The sequence below is a fragment of the Staurois parvus genome, unplaced genomic scaffold (genome assembly GCF_062004578.1).
Source record: "Staurois parvus isolate SC_StPar_1 unplaced genomic scaffold, SC_StPar_1.0 ptg001284l, whole genome shotgun sequence".
In the NCBI taxonomy this organism is placed as follows: Eukaryota; Metazoa; Chordata; class Amphibia; order Anura; family Ranidae; genus Staurois; species Staurois parvus.
The window spans coordinates 1,005,802-1,027,813 of record NW_028319080.1 but is presented as its reverse complement, the minus strand read 5'-3'; the positions used below and the strand labels follow the sequence as shown (position 1 = coordinate 1,027,813).

At 44.4% G+C, this 22,012-nt stretch overlaps 1 protein-coding gene across 1 annotated transcript in view; it reads right to left on the bottom strand.

The window, feature by feature from the left end:
* Positions 1–19,318, bottom strand: part of LOC149437524 (major histocompatibility complex class I-related protein 1-like) — a 41,279-nt gene extending 21,961 nt beyond the window's left edge. The window contains exon 1 of the mRNA XM_089660876.1: positions 19,185–19,318. Within this exon, the coding sequence (XP_089517002.1) occupies positions 19,185–19,254 (70 nt within the window). The 5' untranslated portion in view covers positions 19,255–19,318. The remainder of the gene's footprint in view (positions 1–19,184) is intronic.
* Positions 19,319–22,012: the final 2,694 nt, after the last annotated feature.

Below are 22,012 nucleotides of genomic sequence, written 5' to 3'. Positions count from 1 at the left end.
TCGTTGGCATAGAGGTGATAGTTGAAGCCGTGGGAGTGTATCAGTTGGCCAAGGGAGGAGGTGTAGATGGAGAAGAGAAGGGCAAGTTCTCCCACTTAGAAATCATGGAGGGGTCTGAAATTCACATTGTAGGTGCATTCCCACTCTGAGAGACAGAATTTAAAAAATAAATTCAGGAAATCACATTGTATGATTTTTAAAGAATTTATTTGTCTTGCACTGCTGAACATAAGTATTTGAACACCTGAGAAAATCAGCATTAATATTTGGTACAGAAGCCTTTGTTTGCAATTACAGAGGTCAAACGTTTCCTGTAGTTCTTGACCAGGTTTGCACTGCAACAGGGATTTTGGCCCACTCCTCCACACAGATCTCCTCTAGATCTGTTAGGTTTCGGGGCTGTCGCTGAGCAACACGGAGTTTCGGCTCCCTCCAAAGATGTTCTATTGGATTTAGGTCTGGAGACTGGCTAGGCCACTCCAGAACCTTGATATGCTTCTTACGGAGCCACTCCTTGGTTATCCTGGCTGTGTGCGTCGGGTCGTTGTCATGTTGGAAGACCCAGCCACAACCCATCTTCAATGCTCTGACTGGGAAGGGAAGGAGGTTGTTGCTCAAAATCTCACAATAAATGGCCCCATTCATCCTCTCCTTAATACAGTGCAGTTGTCCTGTCCCCTTCGCAGAAAAGCAGCCCCAAAGCATGATGTTACCACCCCCATGCTTCACAGTAGGCATGGTGTTCTTGGGATGCAACTCATTCTTTTTCCTCCAAACATGACGAGTGAAGTTTAGACCAAAAAGTTCTACTTTGGTCTCATCTGACCACATGACTTTCTCCCATGCCTCTTCTGGATCATCCAGATGGTCATTGGCAAACTTCAGACGGGCCTGGACATGTGATCACTTGAGCAGGGGAACCTTCCGTGCAATGCATGATTTGAAACCATGACAGCGTAGTGTTCTACCGAAAGTGACCTTTGAAACTGTGGTCCCAGCTCTCTTCATGTCATTGACCAGCTCCTCCCTTGTAGTTCTGGGCTGATTCCTCACCTTCCTTATCAGTGATACCCCACGAGGTGAGATCTTGCATGGAGCCCCAGTCTGAGGGAGACTGACAGTCGTCTTTAGCCTTTTCCATTTTCTAACAATTGCTCCAACAGTTGATCTATTTTCACCAAGCTGCTTGGCAATTACCCCATAGCCCTTTTCCAGCCTTGTGGAGGTCCACAATTTTGTCTCTGGTGTCTTTTAACAGCTCTTTGGTCTTGCCCTTGGTAGTAGTTGGCATCTGACTGACTGTGGGGTGGGAAGGTGTCTTTAAAGAGCACAGACAGGTGCTACTAAGTTAGATTAATGAGTGGAGAAGAGGCGGACTTTTTAAAGGCACAGTAACAGGTCTTTGAGAGCCAGAATTCTTGCTGTTTCTTAGGTGTTCAAATACTTATGTTCAGCAATGCAAGACAAATATATTCTTCAAAAATCATACAATGTGATTTCCTGAATTGTTTTTTTTTTTTTAATTCTGTCTCTCAGAGTGGGAATGCACCTACAATGTGAATTTCAGTCCCCTCCATGATTTCTAAGTGGGAGAACTTGCAAAATCAAAGGGTGTTCAAATACTTCTGTTCCTCATTGTATATGTAGAGCTACTTCCATAGAAGATGCAGGAATGCTGTCCAGATTTCCCCACAGTCTTCTCCCCATAACCAGGCACACAGGCTCATACACACATTTCTTCAATGACCAGTCTAGGGGTATTTTTGTGGCTTTTATTTTTGGAGAACTTGGATAGGGTTGAAAGAATTAGGTGGGATACTCCAAAAACAAGAACTATGTACACTTGAGGACTTAGGTAATCTTCAGGAAAAGCAATAATAAAGTCTGTTCTTGTAACAAACGGACTTCAGCTTTAAAGTAGTAGTAATAGTTAACTGTAACTTCCTTTCTTAGAGCCATAAGAGCAAAAGTAAAAGATAAGTAAAATATCTGGGCAAAACTTTTCAGGATACCAGCCCAGTGTCCCACAGCTTGGGTGGCAAAAGCTCAAAGGTCCCCAAGATTTTTCAGAAGCATCTGAACTCACACAAGACTCAAGCACAGCTGGTTTCCTCCCAGCTTCCAAGTGACACCTTACTCTGGTGACACCAGATAAGATCTTCAGCAAACAGCCCCCCTCAGTCAGCTCCCTTTAGTTCTAGGACCTTAGCATCCAGACCCACAGGTCACCCACCTGAGGCCTTTTTTAAAATGATATCTTTGTGAGAAAAACCAAAACCCGTAAGTGGACAAAAACATGCAAGTGCAAAACACAAGAACAAAAAAGTGCACTTAGGTGTGTGCTTTAGTCCACCCCCCAAAGGAATCAACATCTACCCTCATCCCCTGGGGCACAAGGCTCCTGACAGGGACAAATGTTTCCACATGGTTCACCTAGTCAAAAGGCCTGGCAGACCCCTTTCCTTGTGGCTAGCCAAAGCCAACTACCAAGTACTAGATCAGGGAACTCTCCCAAAGAGCCCACACACCAGGAAAGGACAACCCCCTAATGGCCACACATCCTCCCGTTAGACTTCAGGGCAAGCCTGAGGACCCACACCCTCCATCTTTGTGAGAAAAAAAATACACACATAAGTGAAAAGTGACAAAACAGTGGGAGAAAAATAAATAAGTGACCGTGCAATTGTGCACTGGCTAGGCCCTGAGGCCCGTAGCAAAAACAATTGCCATGGACTTAGCCAAAAGGCCTAGCATTAAAAGGCACAGTGCAGAAAAAGTGTTTAGAGCAGTGACCATGTGCACTTTTCACACTTGGGTACCAACCTCCATGTGTTACTAAGAGCACCCCTGAGGCAACCACTCTCAATGCACTGCTCCATGGACTCTCTGCCTCCCCGGCCCCTGGCCAGACAAGGTAGATCCATTCAAATCAGGAGGAACTGGGCCCCTCCAGTTTTCTCGGGGGAATTACTCCCAGGCACTAACAGCCTGTGGGCACCTCGGTTTCTCTTCCAGCCGATGCTAACCTTCAGAGCCCCCATCATACCAGCAGGGGTACTATACAGTCAATCATCCTCGCCTAAAAACAAGAATGACGGCAGAGCACCCCTACTGGTAACTGATAAGAACAGATTTTTTTTCTTTTTTTTTTTTTTTAAAGTCCGCAAACGTGCAACTATAACGAAAAACCCATAAGTGTTCACAAAAAAAGTGCAAGTGCAAAACACCACACGAAAAAGTGCACTTAGGGGTGTGCTTTGTCCTTCCCCCGAAGGGGATGGACCACTACCCTGATCCCCCGGGGCATGAAGCTCTTGACAGGGACAAGGTTCCCATTTGGTCCTCCTGGCCAAAAGGCCTGGTGGACCACCGTTCCTTGTGTCCAGCCGAAGCCGGACACCCAGTACTAGGTCAGGGGGCTCTCCCGAAGAGAAAGCCCCCTAGGGACAGGGGAGGAAGGAACCAAAAGGCCACACATCCTCCCCCTAGACTTCAGGGCAGGCCCGAGGACCCACACCCTCCATCCTGTGAGAAAAACACACACATAAGTAAAGAAAAAGTGACAAAACGTGGGAGATGTAATAAATTAAATAAATAGAAAATAAAAAAGTGGTCGTGCCAAATAGTGCACAGACCAGACCCTGAGGCCTGTAGCAAAAATTGCCCTGATCCTAGCCAAAAGGCCTGGTCCTAAGGGCACTGTGCAGAAAAAGTGATAAAACAGTGACCATGTGCCATCTTCACACTGTGGGGTCCCACACCCAGGTGTTACTAGTGGCACCCCTGAGGCGACTACTCAGGGGGCACTGTTTTGCAGACTCTCTGCCTTCCCGACCCCTGGGCAGACAAGGTAGATCCGTCCAAATCAGGAGGAACTGGGTCCTTCCGGTCTCCTCGGGAGAATTACTCACGGGCCCCAGCTACTCGTGGGCACCACGCTTTCTGTCCCCCCCGGTACTAGCCATCCAGACCCCCATCATTCCAGCAGGGGTACTATACAACCAGTCATCCCCGCAAAGCTAGAATGACCGTGGAGCACCCCTACTGGACACTGATAAGAACAGATTTTTTTTTTTTCTTTTTAATGCCTATTCAGACTGAATCACTGACACAACTCGTTAAACAAACCGAATCTGCTCAGCGTTCTTTGCATCATCTCAGGCACGAACATATCAATAAGTCACATAAAAACATTTTTACACTTTATACATCCCCTCCCCCACCCCCCCACCACTCCCCCACATTCCATACCCCATCCGCCTCCTCATCCCCCAACCTCCTCCTTTCTAACTCCAACACCAGCGAGAACTTGGCCATACACCACTTTACGCATTCCACTTCAGACAATATCACTTTCTTCCTGTACAATAAACACCTCACATCCCACACCACTTCCTTCACCACAGCAGAAACAATATGCATCTTTCTTTTAACATCCCTCTCACCACCCACCAGTCCCAAGACTCCAGACTCAAACGTGATGTGCTTCACCCCCACCACCCTTTCCACAAAACCATCCAGCAACCTCCACACCTCCTTTGCGAACTCACACTCCCAGGAAACATGTCTCTCAGTTTCACAACCTCCACAACCTTCCCTTGGGCACCGGTCACTCCTCACCAAGTCCCTAGCTTTTAAGAAAGCTAATGTAGACAAACAATTGTGCAACGTAAGCCACGCAATTTGCTTCTGCTTATTAGTCACTCCAGTTATTAACAAGTTCCTCCAACACACTTCCGCCCACTTAGAACTCAAACCTCGCACATTAGATACCACTTCCCCTTTCTGCAGCCACTTCCACAAAGATACTTTCTTCATAGCATTCTGTCCCAGCTCCCCCAATTTATTTTCCTCAAAAAAAGCCTTCATACCCAAATAGTATGCCGGCGAGATCAGTGACAGTGGTTTCCTCAGATCTCTTCTGCACCATCCCCACCTCACCACCGGCCACCCAACCAGATACCTCGTTAAGCACGCCGTCTTCCCTCCTCCCATAAAGGCTTTAAAATGGGTCAACCACCACTGCACCTTCATAAATAATTCAATATTTGGAAAACCATATCCCCCTGCACCTCTATCCTTCATGACGGTTTCTCTCGCAATCTTCTCCATCTTCGCCCCCCAAAAAAACATGAAAAGCATCCTCGTCACCTTCTTCACTATTCGCTTATTTGGAGCAAAAATCACTCCAAAATACACTAATAAAGGCAGGATACATGCCTTTACTATCACAGTCTTCCCCGTAAAGGACAAATTCCTCAGTTTCCACAGGCCCAGCTTTTTCTCTATCTTCACCACCCCCTCCTCTGCATTCTTTTGACAGCACAGATTTCGGGAGAACTGCACCCCTAAAATTTTCATCTGCTCCACCACTTCCACTTTTCCTCCCACCACATCGCATGACCCACTCAAGGCGCACACTTGACTCTTCCCCCAATTCACTTTCAGACTTGACATACATCCGAAAATGCTCAACAACAGCTCCGCTCTCAGCAGATCTCTCTTGGAGCTACATACAAAAGCAGTGTCATCCATGTAGCACATCACTTTAACATTATCATTATCACCTCCCGGCACAAACAAGCCCTTAAACACCTTGTCCTTCTTCACATGCTGCAACAAAGGTTCCATAACGCATATAAAAATAATAGGGGACAGGGGGCACCCCTGCCTCACTCCTGATCTTATCTCAACAGGTTCCGTCAAGTTCCCATTCACCAAAATTCTACTACTGACTCCCCTGTATAAACACTTCACCATTTCCACAAAGGCAGTCGGCAACCCCATCTTCTGTAATACCATGAACAAAAACTGGTGCGATACTTGATCATAGGCCTTTTCCAAATCAAAACTGGCCACTGCCAATGGCGTGTTGCTACTTTGGGCGTAATAAATCAGGTCTCTAAGTAAAATCAAATGGTCCGTCACCCTCCTACCCGGCACAGCACATGCCTGACCATCCCCCACCACCTTGTCAATAATCGCCCGCATCCTACCAGCCAACAGTTTTGTCAACAACTTGTAGTCGCAATTTAACAGTGTGATCGGTCGCCAATTTTTCATCTCCTTCAGGTCTCCTTTCTTAAACAATAAGGTGATCACCTCTTCCCTCATTGACCGAGATAACATCTTTCCTGCCATACAACACTGAATTACCTCCACTACATGCTCCTTCAATACCTTCCAAAATCTTAAATAAAATTCCACTGTAATTCCATCCCCTCCAGGTGTCTTATTTTTTCTCATTCCTTTTAGGGTGTCCTCCACCTCCTTTTCCATCACAGGCTGAACCAGCATTCCACCATCCTCCTCACCCAATCCTCCTTCCAGGATCTCACAATACTTCTCAACCTCCTCATCAGGGACGCTTCCTCCCCCCTTGTACAAATCCCCATAAAAATTCCTTATTGCATCTTCCATCCTTCCTTCTTGCACTTCTTCTTCCCCATCCATCACGGAAGCAATCACTTTTTTTGGCCCATAGGCCTTCTTAAAAAAGAAACGAGAGCAACTTTCTCCTTCCTCCATTTCTTCCACGTTCGCTCTAAACACAATACCTTCCCCCCGCTTCTTCAGAAACAGATTCCGCGCCTCCTTTAACTCCTCCTCCACCTCCAAACCCAACCTCTTACATTTGAATAAGAACAGTAATTTAGAAAGGATTCTCTCCTCCTCTTCTTTCCTCTTTCTAGCACCTTCTCTCCCCTTCTTCTGAAAGAAGGTCCTAACACCTGCCTTCACCGAATCCCACCAGGACAACACATTGTCAAACTCAGCTTTCCGGCCAACTAATTTCCCAAAAAACACCTCAAATTGATCACAAACCTCCTTCTCCTCCAATACAGAACAATTCAGCTTCCACACCCCTCCACTGAAACTCACCCCAACTTCTAAATCAAACAACCCTGTAAGCAACACATCATCCGAGAAGGTTACCGGATCTGTTCTATAACCGGTCACCTTCAACTTAGGAGAACAAAAAATGAAGTCAATCCTGGACCTCACCGACCCTTTGTCGGAATTAAATGTGAAAGACTCCTTCCACCTCCACAGCGACGTCCTGAAGATGGAAATCACCAACCACCTCGTTTAGGAGCTTGGACGACACATCCATCCCCCCCTCCTCCCTTCCCCCTTGTCTATCCTCCTTCCTCCTTACACAATTAAAGTCACCTACCAGGATCGTAGGCAATCTCCCAGGCATCCACAGCTTTAAGGTTTCAAGAAACACCGCCCTCTCCTTTTTTTCTGCCGGAGCATAACAATTTATTAGCCGCACCTTCTTCCCAAGCACATCCAATACTGCCACCTGCATTCTCCCCGGGATCACAATCTCATGCGATATGCACAACACATTCTTATTTTTAATTAGGATCCCCACCCCCTCACTCCTAGCAGTACACACTGGTGACCACAAAGCCGGCCCCAGCTCCCACTCCCCTTCAGGGGCTCTTTCCACTCCACACTCCTGTACACATATCACATCCGCATTGATCTTCTTCAGGTACTCAAAAACCACCGCCCGCCGCCACCCAGAACAGATGCTCCGCACATTCACAGAATTCACGATAAACACCATTATTAAATGGAAATATATCATCCTCATGTCAGCCATAATCAATCAATTACAGGTGTTCCATGGACTCCACAGTACCTCCACTTGCACTTCCTACATTACCATGCTGTCTTCTCCTAAGAAAAGGAGGATTGGCGGACTCCACATCAGAATCCCCATCAAAACCACCAGGCAGACCACCCTGACTGCCCCCACCAGGATCATCCACCCCCGCCCTTTTGGATGAGGACGAAGATGGTCCCGCCTGCTCCCCAGAGGTGACAACCAAGCGCTGCCCGCACTCCACACTCTCCTCGCTATCCACTTCCTCCATGTCATTATCATCATCACTATCTGACAAATCGCCCAGCAGTGCCGCAAATCTCCCCGGACTACCAAGCCCAGCAAGCAAACTCTCCACCTGTCGTCCAACAGTTTTTTCTTCCTGCTGAGGGGGCAACGAGTCTCCACTTCCTCCACCCTCAAGTCCTCTTGCAAGCCCGCTCTCCTCCGTGCGGCATTCAACTCCTTTTCCCGCCACAGCTTCACCGGGGTGAGCACTAACGCCGCCCGCCAGAACCCCGGCAGCGGTACCAGCGTCACGTGTCCCCTCCACTGTTCCTGGCCAGTCTACCGGAATAGCTTCATTAGCCAGGCGCTCCAGGATGAGGACAGCAGAGTCCGCTATCGCGGGGCTCTCGCTCTCCCCCTCCTCCCGTCGCACCCTTCTCGACCTCCGCTGCTCCTTAAACAACACACCGGACTCCAGCCGCTTCCCGATCTTCTCCTCCATGACACTGCTCCTCTTTGCCTCGAAGTACTCCTCGCACTGTCGGGCAACATGTCCTGCTTTCCTGCAGATATCGCACACCTTTCTCTCCCGACACTCCTTGGACGGGTGTCCCATCTGGCCACAAAATCTGCACTTTGGAGTCTGCTCACACTCCTGACTTGTATGGCCATACACATAACACTTTCTGCAGTAACTGGGTTGCCCAGCATAAAAAAGGAATCCCCTCTCACCACCAATATTAAATACTGCAGGGGGTCTTCTCACACCACCCACACACCCCTCATCCTTATAGAAACGCCCAATGAATCTATACTTTCCAGACCATATTCCAAATTTGTTCATTACTTTGTCCCCTCCTTTCAGCTCTTCACAATAGGATCTTAAAAAGGCTCTTACCAGATTAACATTCGCAAAAGGGTTATATAAATGTACTATAATGACCTTCTCCTCTTGCATGAACAGGGGGACAACATCAAATTTCTTCACAATTTCGTCTTCCACACTCCTGGCCTTCTCGTACACATTCCAACAGACCTCAGAACAAGAAAACGTAACGTCATATAACCCCTGTTGGGGAAAATCCTGCAGACACACTAGGGTTTATTTACTAAAGCTGGAGAGTCCAAAATCAGACTCCCTTCTGCATAGAAACCAATCAGCTTCCAGGTTTCATTGCCAAAGCTTCATTGAACAAGCTGAGATTAGAAGCTGATTGGTTTCTATGCAGAAGGGAGTCTGATTTTGGACTCTCCAGCTTTAGTAAATAAACCCCACTATGTCTCTTACCCTGAGGTTCAGAGCACCCGTCAAAAGATCGACCACCACCGCTCTTAGGTCCACTTCAGTCTTTAAGCCCGGCTTCACCACGAACCGCACAGAATCGCGCAAACCACAATTCGCCATTTTGATGGCACCTAAGTGCCTTGCCTCCAACGTGCACCCGAAGAGCACCCCAAAAAGGGGGCTCCCCGGTAGCTCTCCCCACACGCGATCAAAACCAATTGATCGTGCCAAAAGGCCGAGAAGCGAGGCCTTATACCAGCAGACATAGCAGCATTACCAGAAAGGGCAGTATGCCCCCTCCAGGCTGGGGTAATCCTCTCCAGGAAAAGACCCCAAGCTCAGTGTGCTCACTGAATATATACAGTCTCCCAGCCCACCATCAGAGCCTGCTTCTCTGGGATAGGCCAGGGCTGTATCAACATTCATGCTGCTATCTGCATATTCTTGCTGCCATCTGCATAGCTCCACCCCTATCATCCAGAAACTGAATGCAGAATCAGCTATCAAACTGGCAGTAGCTGAACACACTGAGCAGACCAGACTAACAGAATGCAGTTTCACTGAGTACAGTGAGCAAACTATGCTTTGCCTAATAAGCAATCACAGCCACACTGACTACTGTGTGGCAACTAAATTCACCTATCAAAACACATGCTAAGTCAATTTATGTAAACCTAGCACCTATCTAGGAGGGTGCCAGATCAATGAACCAACAAAATGCAATAAACAACCAAAATATACCATAACTCCATTTATAATGTCTCAGTAAGTATATACTAGTGAACAAATCATTGAATAAAAATGCATTTATATAAATTAATGTCCCACAATCACAAACAAATATATTATTATAAGCAAAAAACTCTACAATAGAAACATGGTCCATCCACAGGGAAGTACTGAATGGAAATCACACGTGATCACCAGAAATATCAGACCACTCACATGAATGTCATGAACACATAGGCAGATTACTAATTGGTTTATATGCTGCCCCAGCCGGGAGGGTTAGAGTTAACACTGTGCTACTGGTTGCTGTTTGTAGGCTTTCTGCACCAGACCTACCAGTCCTGTGTGGCTATAAAAGGGACTTGGGTCCAGGTCCCGAGAGCAGCTGGATACTGCCAACATGGACTCAGCTTAGAATGGACTTATGCTTTTGAAGGTATGCTGGGGCAGCTACAGCCTGAGCTAGGGACTTGGGTCATTAGGAAAAGACTGCACCTTCTTTGGAGTTGTAATGTTCAAAACTTTCAGTAAAGCTTTGAATCTTTGCTTTTGCCTAGTCTGAAGATAATAAAAGGATGTATGCAAGTAACAGGCACGTATGGTCTACAGTTTGGGTCAGTTAAGGCACATTGGGGTATGAAGACATAAGTGGTTACCAAGGATAACAAAGGTCTAGCAAGCAGCCTGTCATGATGCATGTGCCTATGATAGTGGGACATCCTCTTGTAGTGTAGTAGTAACTCTCCTGGTGGTCTGTCTTCTATAGCAATGGGAGTAGACCAGTGCTCAGAGGTTCCCAGCCTGGGCACTAGGTATAGAAGGAGAGTTAAGTGAGTGCACACATGGAGTCAGCGATAGGTGCACGGCGGGGCTCCATTTCATTACTGGAAGTGAGGTAGCAGAGATAAACTGGACAGGTGGAGCATGGAGTACATTGGCACTGGGACAAGAGAGTTAACTGGAAGACAGTTTATTGCTCGAGAGTACACAGTGTAAGTCCATCTCTAAAGTGGGTGGTCTGCCTTAAGGTTGAGTTATCCCTGAATGCAGCCCTCACCTTGCCCCGGGCATTGATGGATATGGTACAAGTAAAGGTAGCCCATGTGCAGGAGAATGACTCTGTTCTAGGTGCCTAGCATATCTCAGAAGAACCAACCCAAGGGGTAGTCCTCTAATGTGACCCAGGTCTGGCACCCAACAAGGAGGAGAACATGGAAGTACCACCCGCCTAACCTAGCTCTGCCTTGCACGAGCACTACAAGTGCTATCCAGGGTCACATAAACCCCTCAGACAGGCATCACAACTTATCAAAACATGCACTCTTCTGTTGTTTTGTATTTGAACAATCGCGGAGTGCTGCTTCTGTATAACTTTGTAAGATTTTTCTTTGGTTATGATCTCCTAGCACAAGCTTAATTTATTTTTCCCCACATAAATAGTATTTGGCATGTAGCAAATAAATTATTAGCATGCAATTCCTATTCCCAAAAGGTAATCTATGCCATCTTGTCGGTAAATATGAATATGACACACTGGCCATTTGGTTCACAAATCCAAGCCCTGTTTACATCAATGCTCGAGGCTGTGATGATCTTCCATTGTTTGGAAGATCCTTATCTGTTGTTTTGGTGATCTGGAGGAGGATTCGAGTGACCGGCTTTTTGGATTGTTTAACAAAGCACGATTGACCACTCTTAACAGGCGGTCATGACTTTCTGGTAAGCCCTCTGTAGTAGTGGTTGGTGACAGGACAACTGTCCTTGGATTTATTTTGTTTCATCACTGCCTCTGGGACTTTTTTTTTCCTTTATTTCTGGATAGACTATTGTTTTGACAAATTTTTTCACTGTTTGCTTACGATTATTTGTAACTTTTTAAGCGCTGATGGCACAGAATAACTGTTGGGAATAGGAATTGCATGTTAATAATTTAAGAATTATACATTCTTTAATTCACAATTTTTTATTTATTTGTATAAAGTGATACATTTTTATAGTATATCTTATGATTTCATGCCTGCCCCCTAATTGTATATTAAATTGCCACTTCAATACAGACTTCGTTTGGCATTCAAGACAAAGCTGCAGTCATGTCCGTTGTGTTTGTAATGAGGTTTGGTCATTCATCATATGGCCAGAATGAGGCTTGGTTAGTGAGTCCTTATCAGAGGCAGACTGACAACTCATGGGGCCCCCCGGGCAATAGGGGATCATGGGGCCCCTGTGTCCTCGCCCACACCCAAAAAAGCCTATGTAAAAGCCAATGAAGGGTACCAGGAGCATCTCATGGGGCCCCCTACTGACCCCGGGCCCTCGGGCAGTGCCCGAGTACTCGAATGGTCAGTCCGCCCCTGGTCCTTATACTTACTAAGCAATTTAGAATGAGGTTTGGTTGAGATCAAAAGCGAGGCTTGGTCAGTACTTATACGCGATGACATGGGGTGATCTCCATGCCCCGGAAACTGTCTGTTTAATGACAAAGCCTCCCATTGACGTCATTGCGTAGCGGTAGTTTGACCAAAAGTGCACGCTGTTTTTCTGGTTGGGTAATTTTATCTCTAATGCGCAATGTTTTACTCTCTTGTTTAAGTGCAATTATAATTTATAAATATACTTAGTGATTTTTTACACTATGACGAGTGTTTATATACTTGTTTTTACATTTATCCAAGCTATTGGGATTTTTAAGAAGCCTACTTTCTGAGCTGCCCAATCGTTACCCTTGAAAGTGGTTGGAAGAAATGCCAATAATGCTTGCATATTGCTTGAGCCCTATTGACTGCTCTGAATAGGGGGGTAAATTTAGTCTGGTAAGCTTGCATCTTGACAATATTATGGTTACAGTGGACACTATCTGAGAAAGATAATGATACATTCCTCTATTTGGATTTTTGCACTTTTAAAGGGGACTTTTTCATTGGTTTTGGTTCTTTTTTTGATTGGCACTAAATTCTTGAATTATATTGTTTGCACTAGTATTATGTTTGATGAGTTAATCACAAATATAAACATCTTTTAGCGCAACACAGGTCTATAATTCTGCTATTGGAAGGGACATCTTTTTTTTGTAGCTTTACATACAGTATGTTTAGACAGGTAGCACAAAGGCTGAATGGTTAGCACTTCTACCTGGCAGCACTAGGGTCATCGGTTCAAATCCCAACTACAGCACCACCTGCCTGGAGTTTGCATGTTCTCCCTGTGCCTGGATAGGTTTTCTCCACATGCTCTGTTTATCTCCCACACTCTAAAGACATGCTGGTAGGTAAATTGGTGTATGTATGAATTTAAGTTAGGGATCTTAGATTGTACACCCCTTGAGGGTTTGGGACTGATATGAATGTACAATATATAGATGAAACTCAAAAAATTAGAATATCGTGCAAAAGTTCATTTATTTCAGTAATGAAACTTAAAAGGTGAAACTAATATATGAGATAGACTCATTACATGCAAAGCAAGATAGTTCAAGCCGTGATTTGTCATAATTGTGATGATTATGGCTTACAGCTCATGAAAACCCCAAATCCACAATCTCAGAAAATGAGAATATTGTGAAAAGGTGCAATATTCTAGGCTCAAAGTGTCCCACTCTAATCAGCAAATTAAGCCATAACACCTGCAAAGGGTTCCTGAGGCTTTAAATGGTCTCTCAGTCTGGTTCAGTAGGAATCACAATTATGGGAAAGACTGCTGACCTGACAGTTGTGCATAAAACCATCATTGACACCCTCCATAAGGAGGGAAAGCCGCAAAAGGTAATTGCAAAAGAAGTTGGATGTTCCCAAAGTGCTGTATCAAACACATTAATAGAAAGTTATGTGGAAGGGAAAAGTGTGGAAGAAAAAGGTGCACAAGCAGCAGGGATGACTGCAGCCTGGAGAGGATTGTCAGGAAAAGGCCATTCAAAAGTGTTGGGGACTTTCACAAGGAGTGGACTGAGGCTGGAGTCAGTGCATCAAGAGCCACCACACACAGACGGATCCTGGACATGGGCTCCTGAACAACAAACAACGTCAGAAGCATCTTACCTGGGCTAAAGAAAAACAGACCTGATCTGTTGCTCAGTGGTCCAAAGTCCTCTTTTCTGATGAGAGCAACTTTTGCATCTCATTTGGAAACAAAGGACCCAGAGTATGGAGGAAGAATGGAGAGGCACACACTGCAAGATGCTTGAAGTCCAGTGTGAAGTTTCCACAGTCTGTGTTGATTTGGGGAGCCATGTCATCTGCTGGTGTTGGTCCACTGTACTTCATTAAGTCCAGGGTCAACGCAGCCGTCTACCAGGAGATTTTGGAGCACTTCATGCTTCCTTCCGCAGACGAGCTTTATGGGGATGCTGACTTCATTTTCCAGCAGGAATTGGCACCTGCCCACACTGCCAAAAGCACCAAAACCTGGTTCAATGACTGTGGGATTACTGTGCTTGATTGGCCAGCAAACTCGCCTGACCTGAACCCCATAGAGATTCTATGGGGCATTGCCAAGAGAAAGATGAGAGACATGAGACCGAACAATGCAGAAGAGCTGAAGGCCGCTATTGAAGCATTCTGGTCTTCCATAACACCTCAGCAGTGCCACAGGCTGATAGCTTCCATGCCACGCCGCATTGAGGCAGTAATTGCTGCAAAAGGGGCCCAAACCAAGTACTGAGTACATATGCATGCTTATACTTTTCAGAGGTCTGATATTGTTCTATGTACAATCCTTGTTTTATTGATTGCATGTAATATTTTAATTTTCTGAGATTGTGGATTTGGGGTTTTCATGAGCTGTAAGCCATAATCATCACAATTATGACAAATCACGGCTTGAACTATCTTGCTTTGCATGTAATGAGTCTATCTCATATATTAATATAAACTGTGATATAATTATACAAAATGATATATAAAATAACCACAAATAATAGCGCTACCCTTAAGTAGAGTAAATAAATAAATGCATAAATCATTAAATACACCACCAAATAAGTGCATAAATGTGACACAACATATATCAAATTAAGGATTCTCATAGAGACCATTCAATAAAGTCCATGCGCAAAAAATTGCTTATGAGCCTCAACAAATGAAGCTATGAAGTCTTCCTTCACCAGTGAAAATTCAGTGGATTAACACCCCATCAAATTGAACACTCACCAAAAGCTGTTGATAAACCAGCATATCTATGTAAACCAGCACTCCTCTGCTCAGCTCCACCATATGGATATCCAAACAGCTCAGAGCTGGTGATAAACCAGCGTATCTCTAATAGCCCAGCACTCCACAGCTCAGCTCCAGCTTAGAAGTATCCAGACAGCTCCATATAGTACATGCAGATATAAAAGATACTCGCCATAGTGCAATAACATATAACAAAATTTATTCAAATACTCCCCCCATAAAATACACTCACATTGAGTACAAAAATTTCCAGCATTTGTATAAAAGTGCAACACAAGAGCTTTCTCAGCAGCGTCTCACCAGCCTGCCAGCCTGCCTGTAATCAAGATGGCGTTGTTGCGGTCACGTGATCCGGACACGTGGGTTGGCGTGCGTGGTGACATCACTGACAAACCACAGCCTAACGCGTTTCGTCATACGACTTCATCCGAGGGAGTCTGCTTATATCCATAGGTGCGATACTGTGAATCTTGGGGTGTGGGATATTACTCACTTAGACACCTGTCAGGACTCATTGTACCTTTTAAGAATATATCTCATATATTATTTTCACCCATTATGCATGACGTGATGGTCTGGGGATTCGTCCGCCACGCACATCACGTCAGACATCATACCGTTGGGTGAATGTATTTATTGTATGCCTGGAACTATATTGCAATGTGGTGTACTATGCGCTGCATCGCAGTATAGGGTAAGATGTACCCCGATTACGAGTATCGTGTTTTTTTATACTTCTGTAAATAAAGTATATTTTTCAGTCAAAAAATGAGTTTCACCTTTTAAGTTGCATTACTGAAATAAATTAACTTTTGCACGATATTCTAATTTTTCGAGTTTCACCTGTATATGTAAAGCGCTGCATTACATATACCTGTAATACATAAGCATTATGTCATTTTTTGCCCATTGTTCCAAATGATTAAAAAAATTGGGCCTCCTGCATTATAAGAGTTAAAATGTTTAGAAGAATATGCTATAATGCCTTATTTCTCACTCCAGCAAGCTTTAGGCACTGACCACTCTAATGCTCCAGGTAGTGGATAGGCCCTTGCCATCCTCCTGTACAATGCAGGACTATTGGTCCTGCATTGTGCTTGATGATGTAGACATGTGACCACCAGCTGGATTATCTAAGGTAGGAGGCTTTGAGGCTTTATAGTCTCTATTGGCGCAGGTTTAAATGAAAGGAAGAGGTCACCTGCGTGAGAAGTTGGCAGCAGCTGTGAGCTCTTCCATCTGAATTAATTGACAAAAGAAATGTGCTAAATAAAGCCGGGTACACAATGTCAGGTTTTTTATTATTATTAACAGATTCCTGCATCCACACAAGAGATGTGGACCGAGGAATCCCCCTTGCTAAGACTTTTGATTCTGAGAGCAGGGTCTCCTCCACTGTCAGAGTACACTGATCAGAGCTGCAGATGATTGGCCGCAAGCCTCTGATCAAAGCAGGTTTTCCAGCAGTCCCTATGACAGAAGGTGACCTAAAGATCAACTTCTGTCTGACATGGAGGGCTACACACAGATCATTATTCATCAAGAGTTTCCTCCCACTTGTGTTAAGTAAATTGAAATTTGCACCATAGGATTCAAATAAAAAAAAAATCCTGATGACTTTATCCAAAAGGAAAAAAATGAGTTTTGGCTTTAGATGCCTTTTATGGAGCATATGAATTTTTATAGGATCTTGTGTCAAAGTCCTGACTAATTAGTGTGAAGTCATGTATATGATACTTTTTTACTTGTACTAAGATTATATTATATATTTAAACATGAAAAATAATGGTCTATCGTGACTGGACCAACGTTTTCCACCTTGCCCGTTTGACAGAATTCGATTAAACGATCGACTTCTTGTAAACAGAGGTGGCGTCACACTGATCAAAATTCAGCCAGTGCCATCTATAGCCAACTTAACTGATAAGAGTGCCAGAAAGGTGTCAGGGATTCAGAAGTGACCTAGGGGTCAGTGGATGTAACCATGGCATGCATCAGAGAACAAACAGAGCACATTGCTAGAAGTGTTGAAGACCAAAGAGTGTTATGGAATAGAAGGGAGGTGGTAGGAGATGCTGATTGGACAGAGATGAGTATAAAAGCTCTTTTTTCCAAAGAGCTTTCATCTGGATTTTTTTAAACCTGATGGCCGGGCAACTAGCAATTTTAGAAAAATGTCAGCGATGGGAGCCCCAAAGTTCTTCGCACAGGTTTGCATAAAAAAAGCATCCAAATATACTACAAGGAGCTCCAATACAGAGGTTCTTAACCACTGGGCCATGGCCTGGTGTCTGCTGGGCCTACAGGGCAGTCATTTACTGCAACTCCCTCCTCACTGGCCTGCCTCGCCGCTGGCTATCCCTGCTTCAGTCGATCCTGAATACGGCTGCCAGACTCATTCACCTTTCCAACCGCTCCATTTCCGCCACCCCCCTCTGCCAATCCCTCCACTGGCTTCCGATTGCGCAACGGATCAAATTCAAAATCCTAACACTGACGTACAAAGCTGTCCACCATACTGCCCCGAACTACATCACCGACCTAATATCCAAGTACCGCCCAGCACGCACACTCCGCTCCTCACAAGACCTCCTTCTCTCTAGTTCCCTGGTCTCCTCCTCCCATGCCCGCCTCCAGGACTTCTCCAGGGTGTCACCCATCCTCTGGAACTCCCTGCCCCAACCCATCAGACTATCACCTACTCTCCTCTCCTTTAGGCGCACCCTGAAAACCCACCTCTTCAGGGAAGCCTACCCCACCCCCTGCTAACTTGCTGACCTCCTCCACTCTTCCTACCACTCCATCCCCCACAGCTTTCTCCTCCTGTGCCACCATCCCCTCCCTCCTAGATTGTAAGCTCGAAAGAGCAGGGCCCTCGATCCCCTCATGTTTTGCATTGTATTGGTATTGTTCTGTCCCCCTTTGTAATGTACAGCGCTGAGCGAACTATTGGCGCTTTATAAATACTGTATAATAATAATTTACTCTGTTGCCCATTCATTCTCCTGATGGAGACAATAATAGCTGACATCTGAAAGTCATGTATAAAGTGTTAGGCCTAGTGCACACGATCAAAAAATCAGATGACAAAAATCACTTTCGGAAGGATTGTACGATAATCTGGTCGTTAGTACACAGCTTTCGACAGCTGATCACGACAGTTTAATATCCGAAGGGTCAAGCATGAAAATTTTTCTCGTACAGTAACACAGCAAACAATTTTCATTCAATCAGTCCAGTATATGTCTGAAAAAACTAAGACCACGCATGCTCGGAAAAGAGAGAATACATTACAGTACAATACATTACATCACTTCTGAAGTTGTCTTCTGTCGTACGAGAATGTTCGTAACCTCTTCATTTTTTTTATATGAGACTAGCATGCAAGAAAAAAAAAAAAAAAGATGACCATTTGTCCGATATACTCATTTTGTGTATGGGTCATGCTGATTGGCCCTGTGCTAATCACATGCACTCTCCCAAGAAAAAAAAAATCCCTCTTTAGCAATATACACCAAACTGAGCATGAGCATGTAGCTACTGGCTATGGGTTCAGTCTGTATCAAGTGGTCATTTCAACAAGAGGAGGGGTAGAAAAGAAAGTTTCGAACAGCCTTTTTACACAATGCAGAGGATTAACCCCTTAGGTTCCACAGTGAGTATAACAAGCATGCTTTACTGCATATACAGACTGATTTTACTGTTGTGGGTTCAGTAACACTTTAACCTTTGTACCTAACAATGAGTAAGATAAGATATGGAGCACATGTTCTGCAAAAGTAACTCTCTTAGTAGCTGTAGAGAATGCATAGCACATTTGTTCTTAATATATTTTAATTTTATTATTAAATACACTCCAGACAATGTATAGTACTTTTGTGTGACAGACAACAGCAGTAGGGCATTATAAATTCTACCTGTTCAGACAAATTATGTATTGAGGAATATGACACAGAAGCCATCAGCTGACATGTATAGTAATGTTTTTGACTGATTACTCCTCTTTATACATTATATATGTTACATTCTCATACTTTTATTGCATAAGTAGCAACTTTTTTCCTGTTGGGGCATAGAAGGTTTTGTACAAGTTTATCAAGCCTTGGTTTTACTAAGATTGAGAAGCACTAATTGAAAACAATATAGAAGTATTACCTACCAGTATGAATTTCTAAGACAAGCAGAGAGTAGATGTAAATGTAAAGTTGCAGACGATTGAAGGGATACATTTGGCAGACGAGTGGGTGCAGCAGTGTGCTCAACGGACATGATGGCTTGAAAAGAGAGCTTGACTTTGGAGCTATGCATATTTATATTCTTGAAAGTGAAAGCAAATTTGTTCCCCCTCCCCTATAGTACTATATAGTACTGTACATAGCTTCTTACTCATGAAGAAAGCCTTCATTCATGTAGAAGTGAAAGAGTTGTGAAATAGTGTTTTTTTTTAAACTTGATTAACAGATATGTCCACGTGTTCAAGATGCACAGCTAGTATTATGATAGTTCCTTAAAGTTGGGACCAAAACTCATTTATAGGAATTGGTCAATATATGGAAAGAAAAACTTTAAGACCTAGTTTACATTTGCAGAAAAACAACATAATGCCTCCTCACTTCTTGCCAAACATCCTCTGAAATGCAGTCTATCACAGATCACTCTTCAGGGTGAAGCTATTGTAAATAAGCCCTAAGCGATGAACATTAAAAGACCAAAACTACAGTAACTGGTAATCTGGTGCAGCTGTGCATGATACCCAGTCAGCTTCAAACGTCAGTTTGTTCAATTAAGCTTTGACAAATAAAACTGGAGGCTTGGTTTCTATGCACAGCTGCACCAGATTTTGCACTTTCCCATTTTAGTAAATCAACCCATATGTCTTTAAAGCTGCACAACTGTTACCTAACCATAGAATATGAATTTACTTAATAGAAATGTGCAATTTCTGACAAGTGGAATGAAATATTAAAGGGAACAGAACTAGAAGCCAATAAATGTAAGGAAATACAAATGAGCACCAAACCACAAAGTAAAAGAGTCCAGACTTCTATCAATTGTTTGTAATACTGTAACATCAAAACAGGAAGAGTGTTTCAGGGCAATACAACTGCATTTGCCAGGGTTTGAGATGTAATCAAGCACATGAATGGACTCAAAAGGTGTTTTCTTATGTTAATCTGCATAGGAAAGGGATGGCTGAATCAGGGAAAGCAGGAACTATGCCAACTGGTGCCCATGTTATTGGTAGTAAAGGTTTTGACTATTGCTTATGATGTACATTCAATGTCAATTGCATTGTTTAGTGATGTAGATCCAAAGTATGGTCATGGCTATATTTGGTCCATGATGTCATTCAGGTTCTCCAGCACTGCGTTTACATTTGAGTGGTTTTAGGGGATTGTCAATTGCAACAGTAGTATCAGTAGAAACAGTAGAAAAGGATTGTTGTAGTGCTTCTCATCATACTAGTGGGTCAATGGGGCATCATTCATTATTGATGTTGGATCTACAACGCTGGGCTACATGATTAACATTGGATTTACATTGTAGGACATTGTTTTTTAGGACTTTTCCTAAGGTGTGGATGTTTGATTTACTATTTTACTTTTCCATGTATGAGTAACAATGAGTCTTCTTACTCATTTGTGTGAGGAGAGCCAGAAATGGGGCCTCCAGATATTAATAATAAACCCTCTGTGGATCCCCACAAACACCAGGTCAGAGATGTGGGGATCAGAGGACAACATTTCCCAGAGGAGCAGGCATATGGGCGAGGACATTTATATACAGAAGCCCGGGAGACTGGACAGGAAGTGAGCAGATGGAGAGCTGGAGAGCAGAAGTAAGGAGAGGGCTATGTGGAACACCAGATTACTGGACCAAGCCGCAGAGTTTGAGAGGAGAGAAGCAAGGAGGAATTGCTGACTGCTAGCATTGCCAGGCTGTCTGGGGAGAGATCTGGTTGGCAGGTGATCCAGAGTGCTGAGTCCAGACTGAACACTGAAGGTGGGAAAGGTGAACCATTGGGGGGCTCCCATCTAAAGAGAGTGAGAGACCTTCGGGACCTGAGTGATTATTATTATTATACAGTATTTATATAGCGCTAAAAGGTTTGCTCAGTGCTGTACATTATAGTGGGGGACAGAACATGAGACAATACAGTAACAAAACAAAACACGAGGGGTTCGAGGGCCCTGATCTTTCAAGCTTACAATCTAGGAGGGAGGGGATAGTGGTACAGGAGGAAGTGGCTGTGGGGGATGGAGTGGTCGGAGGATTGGAGGAGATCGGGTGTTAGGTGAGGTAGGTTTCCCTGAAGAGATGGGTTTTCAGGGTGCGCCTAAAGGTGAGGAGGGTAGGTGACAGTCTGATGGATTGAGGTAGTGAGTTCCAGAGGATGGGGGAAGTCCTGGAGAAGTCCTGCAGTCAGGCTTGGGAGGTGGAGACCAGGGAGCTAGAAAGTAGGCGGTCTTGTGAGGAGCGAAGATTACGGGTAGGGTGGTATTTGGGTATCAGGTCGGTGAGGTAGTTTGGGGCAGCGTTATGAATGGCTTTGTATGTCTGTGTTAGTAGTTTGAATTTAATGCGTTGATCAATCGGGAGCCAGCGGAGGGAATGACAGAAGGGAGTGGCAGAAGTGGAGCGGTTGGTAAAGTGGATGAGTCTGGCCGCTGAGTTCAGGATAGACTGAAGCGGGGATAGTCTGCGATGAGGTAGGCCGGTGAGGAGGGAGTTGCAGTAGTCCAGACGTGTGATAATAATGGAGTGAACGAGTTGTTTAGTAGTGTCTGGGGTTAGGCACAGATGGGGTGAGAAAGTCCCATACACCAGCCAAACAAGTGAACAATGACATTCTTTTTAAACCCACCAATTTACTGCATGCGATTGCAGGCATTTAATATAGTTAACAAGTTTTGTGGCCTAGTTCCCCTGGTCTATTACTTCACATATTCTCAGCATAATTCAATCATCAGGGCTTACTGCATTGCA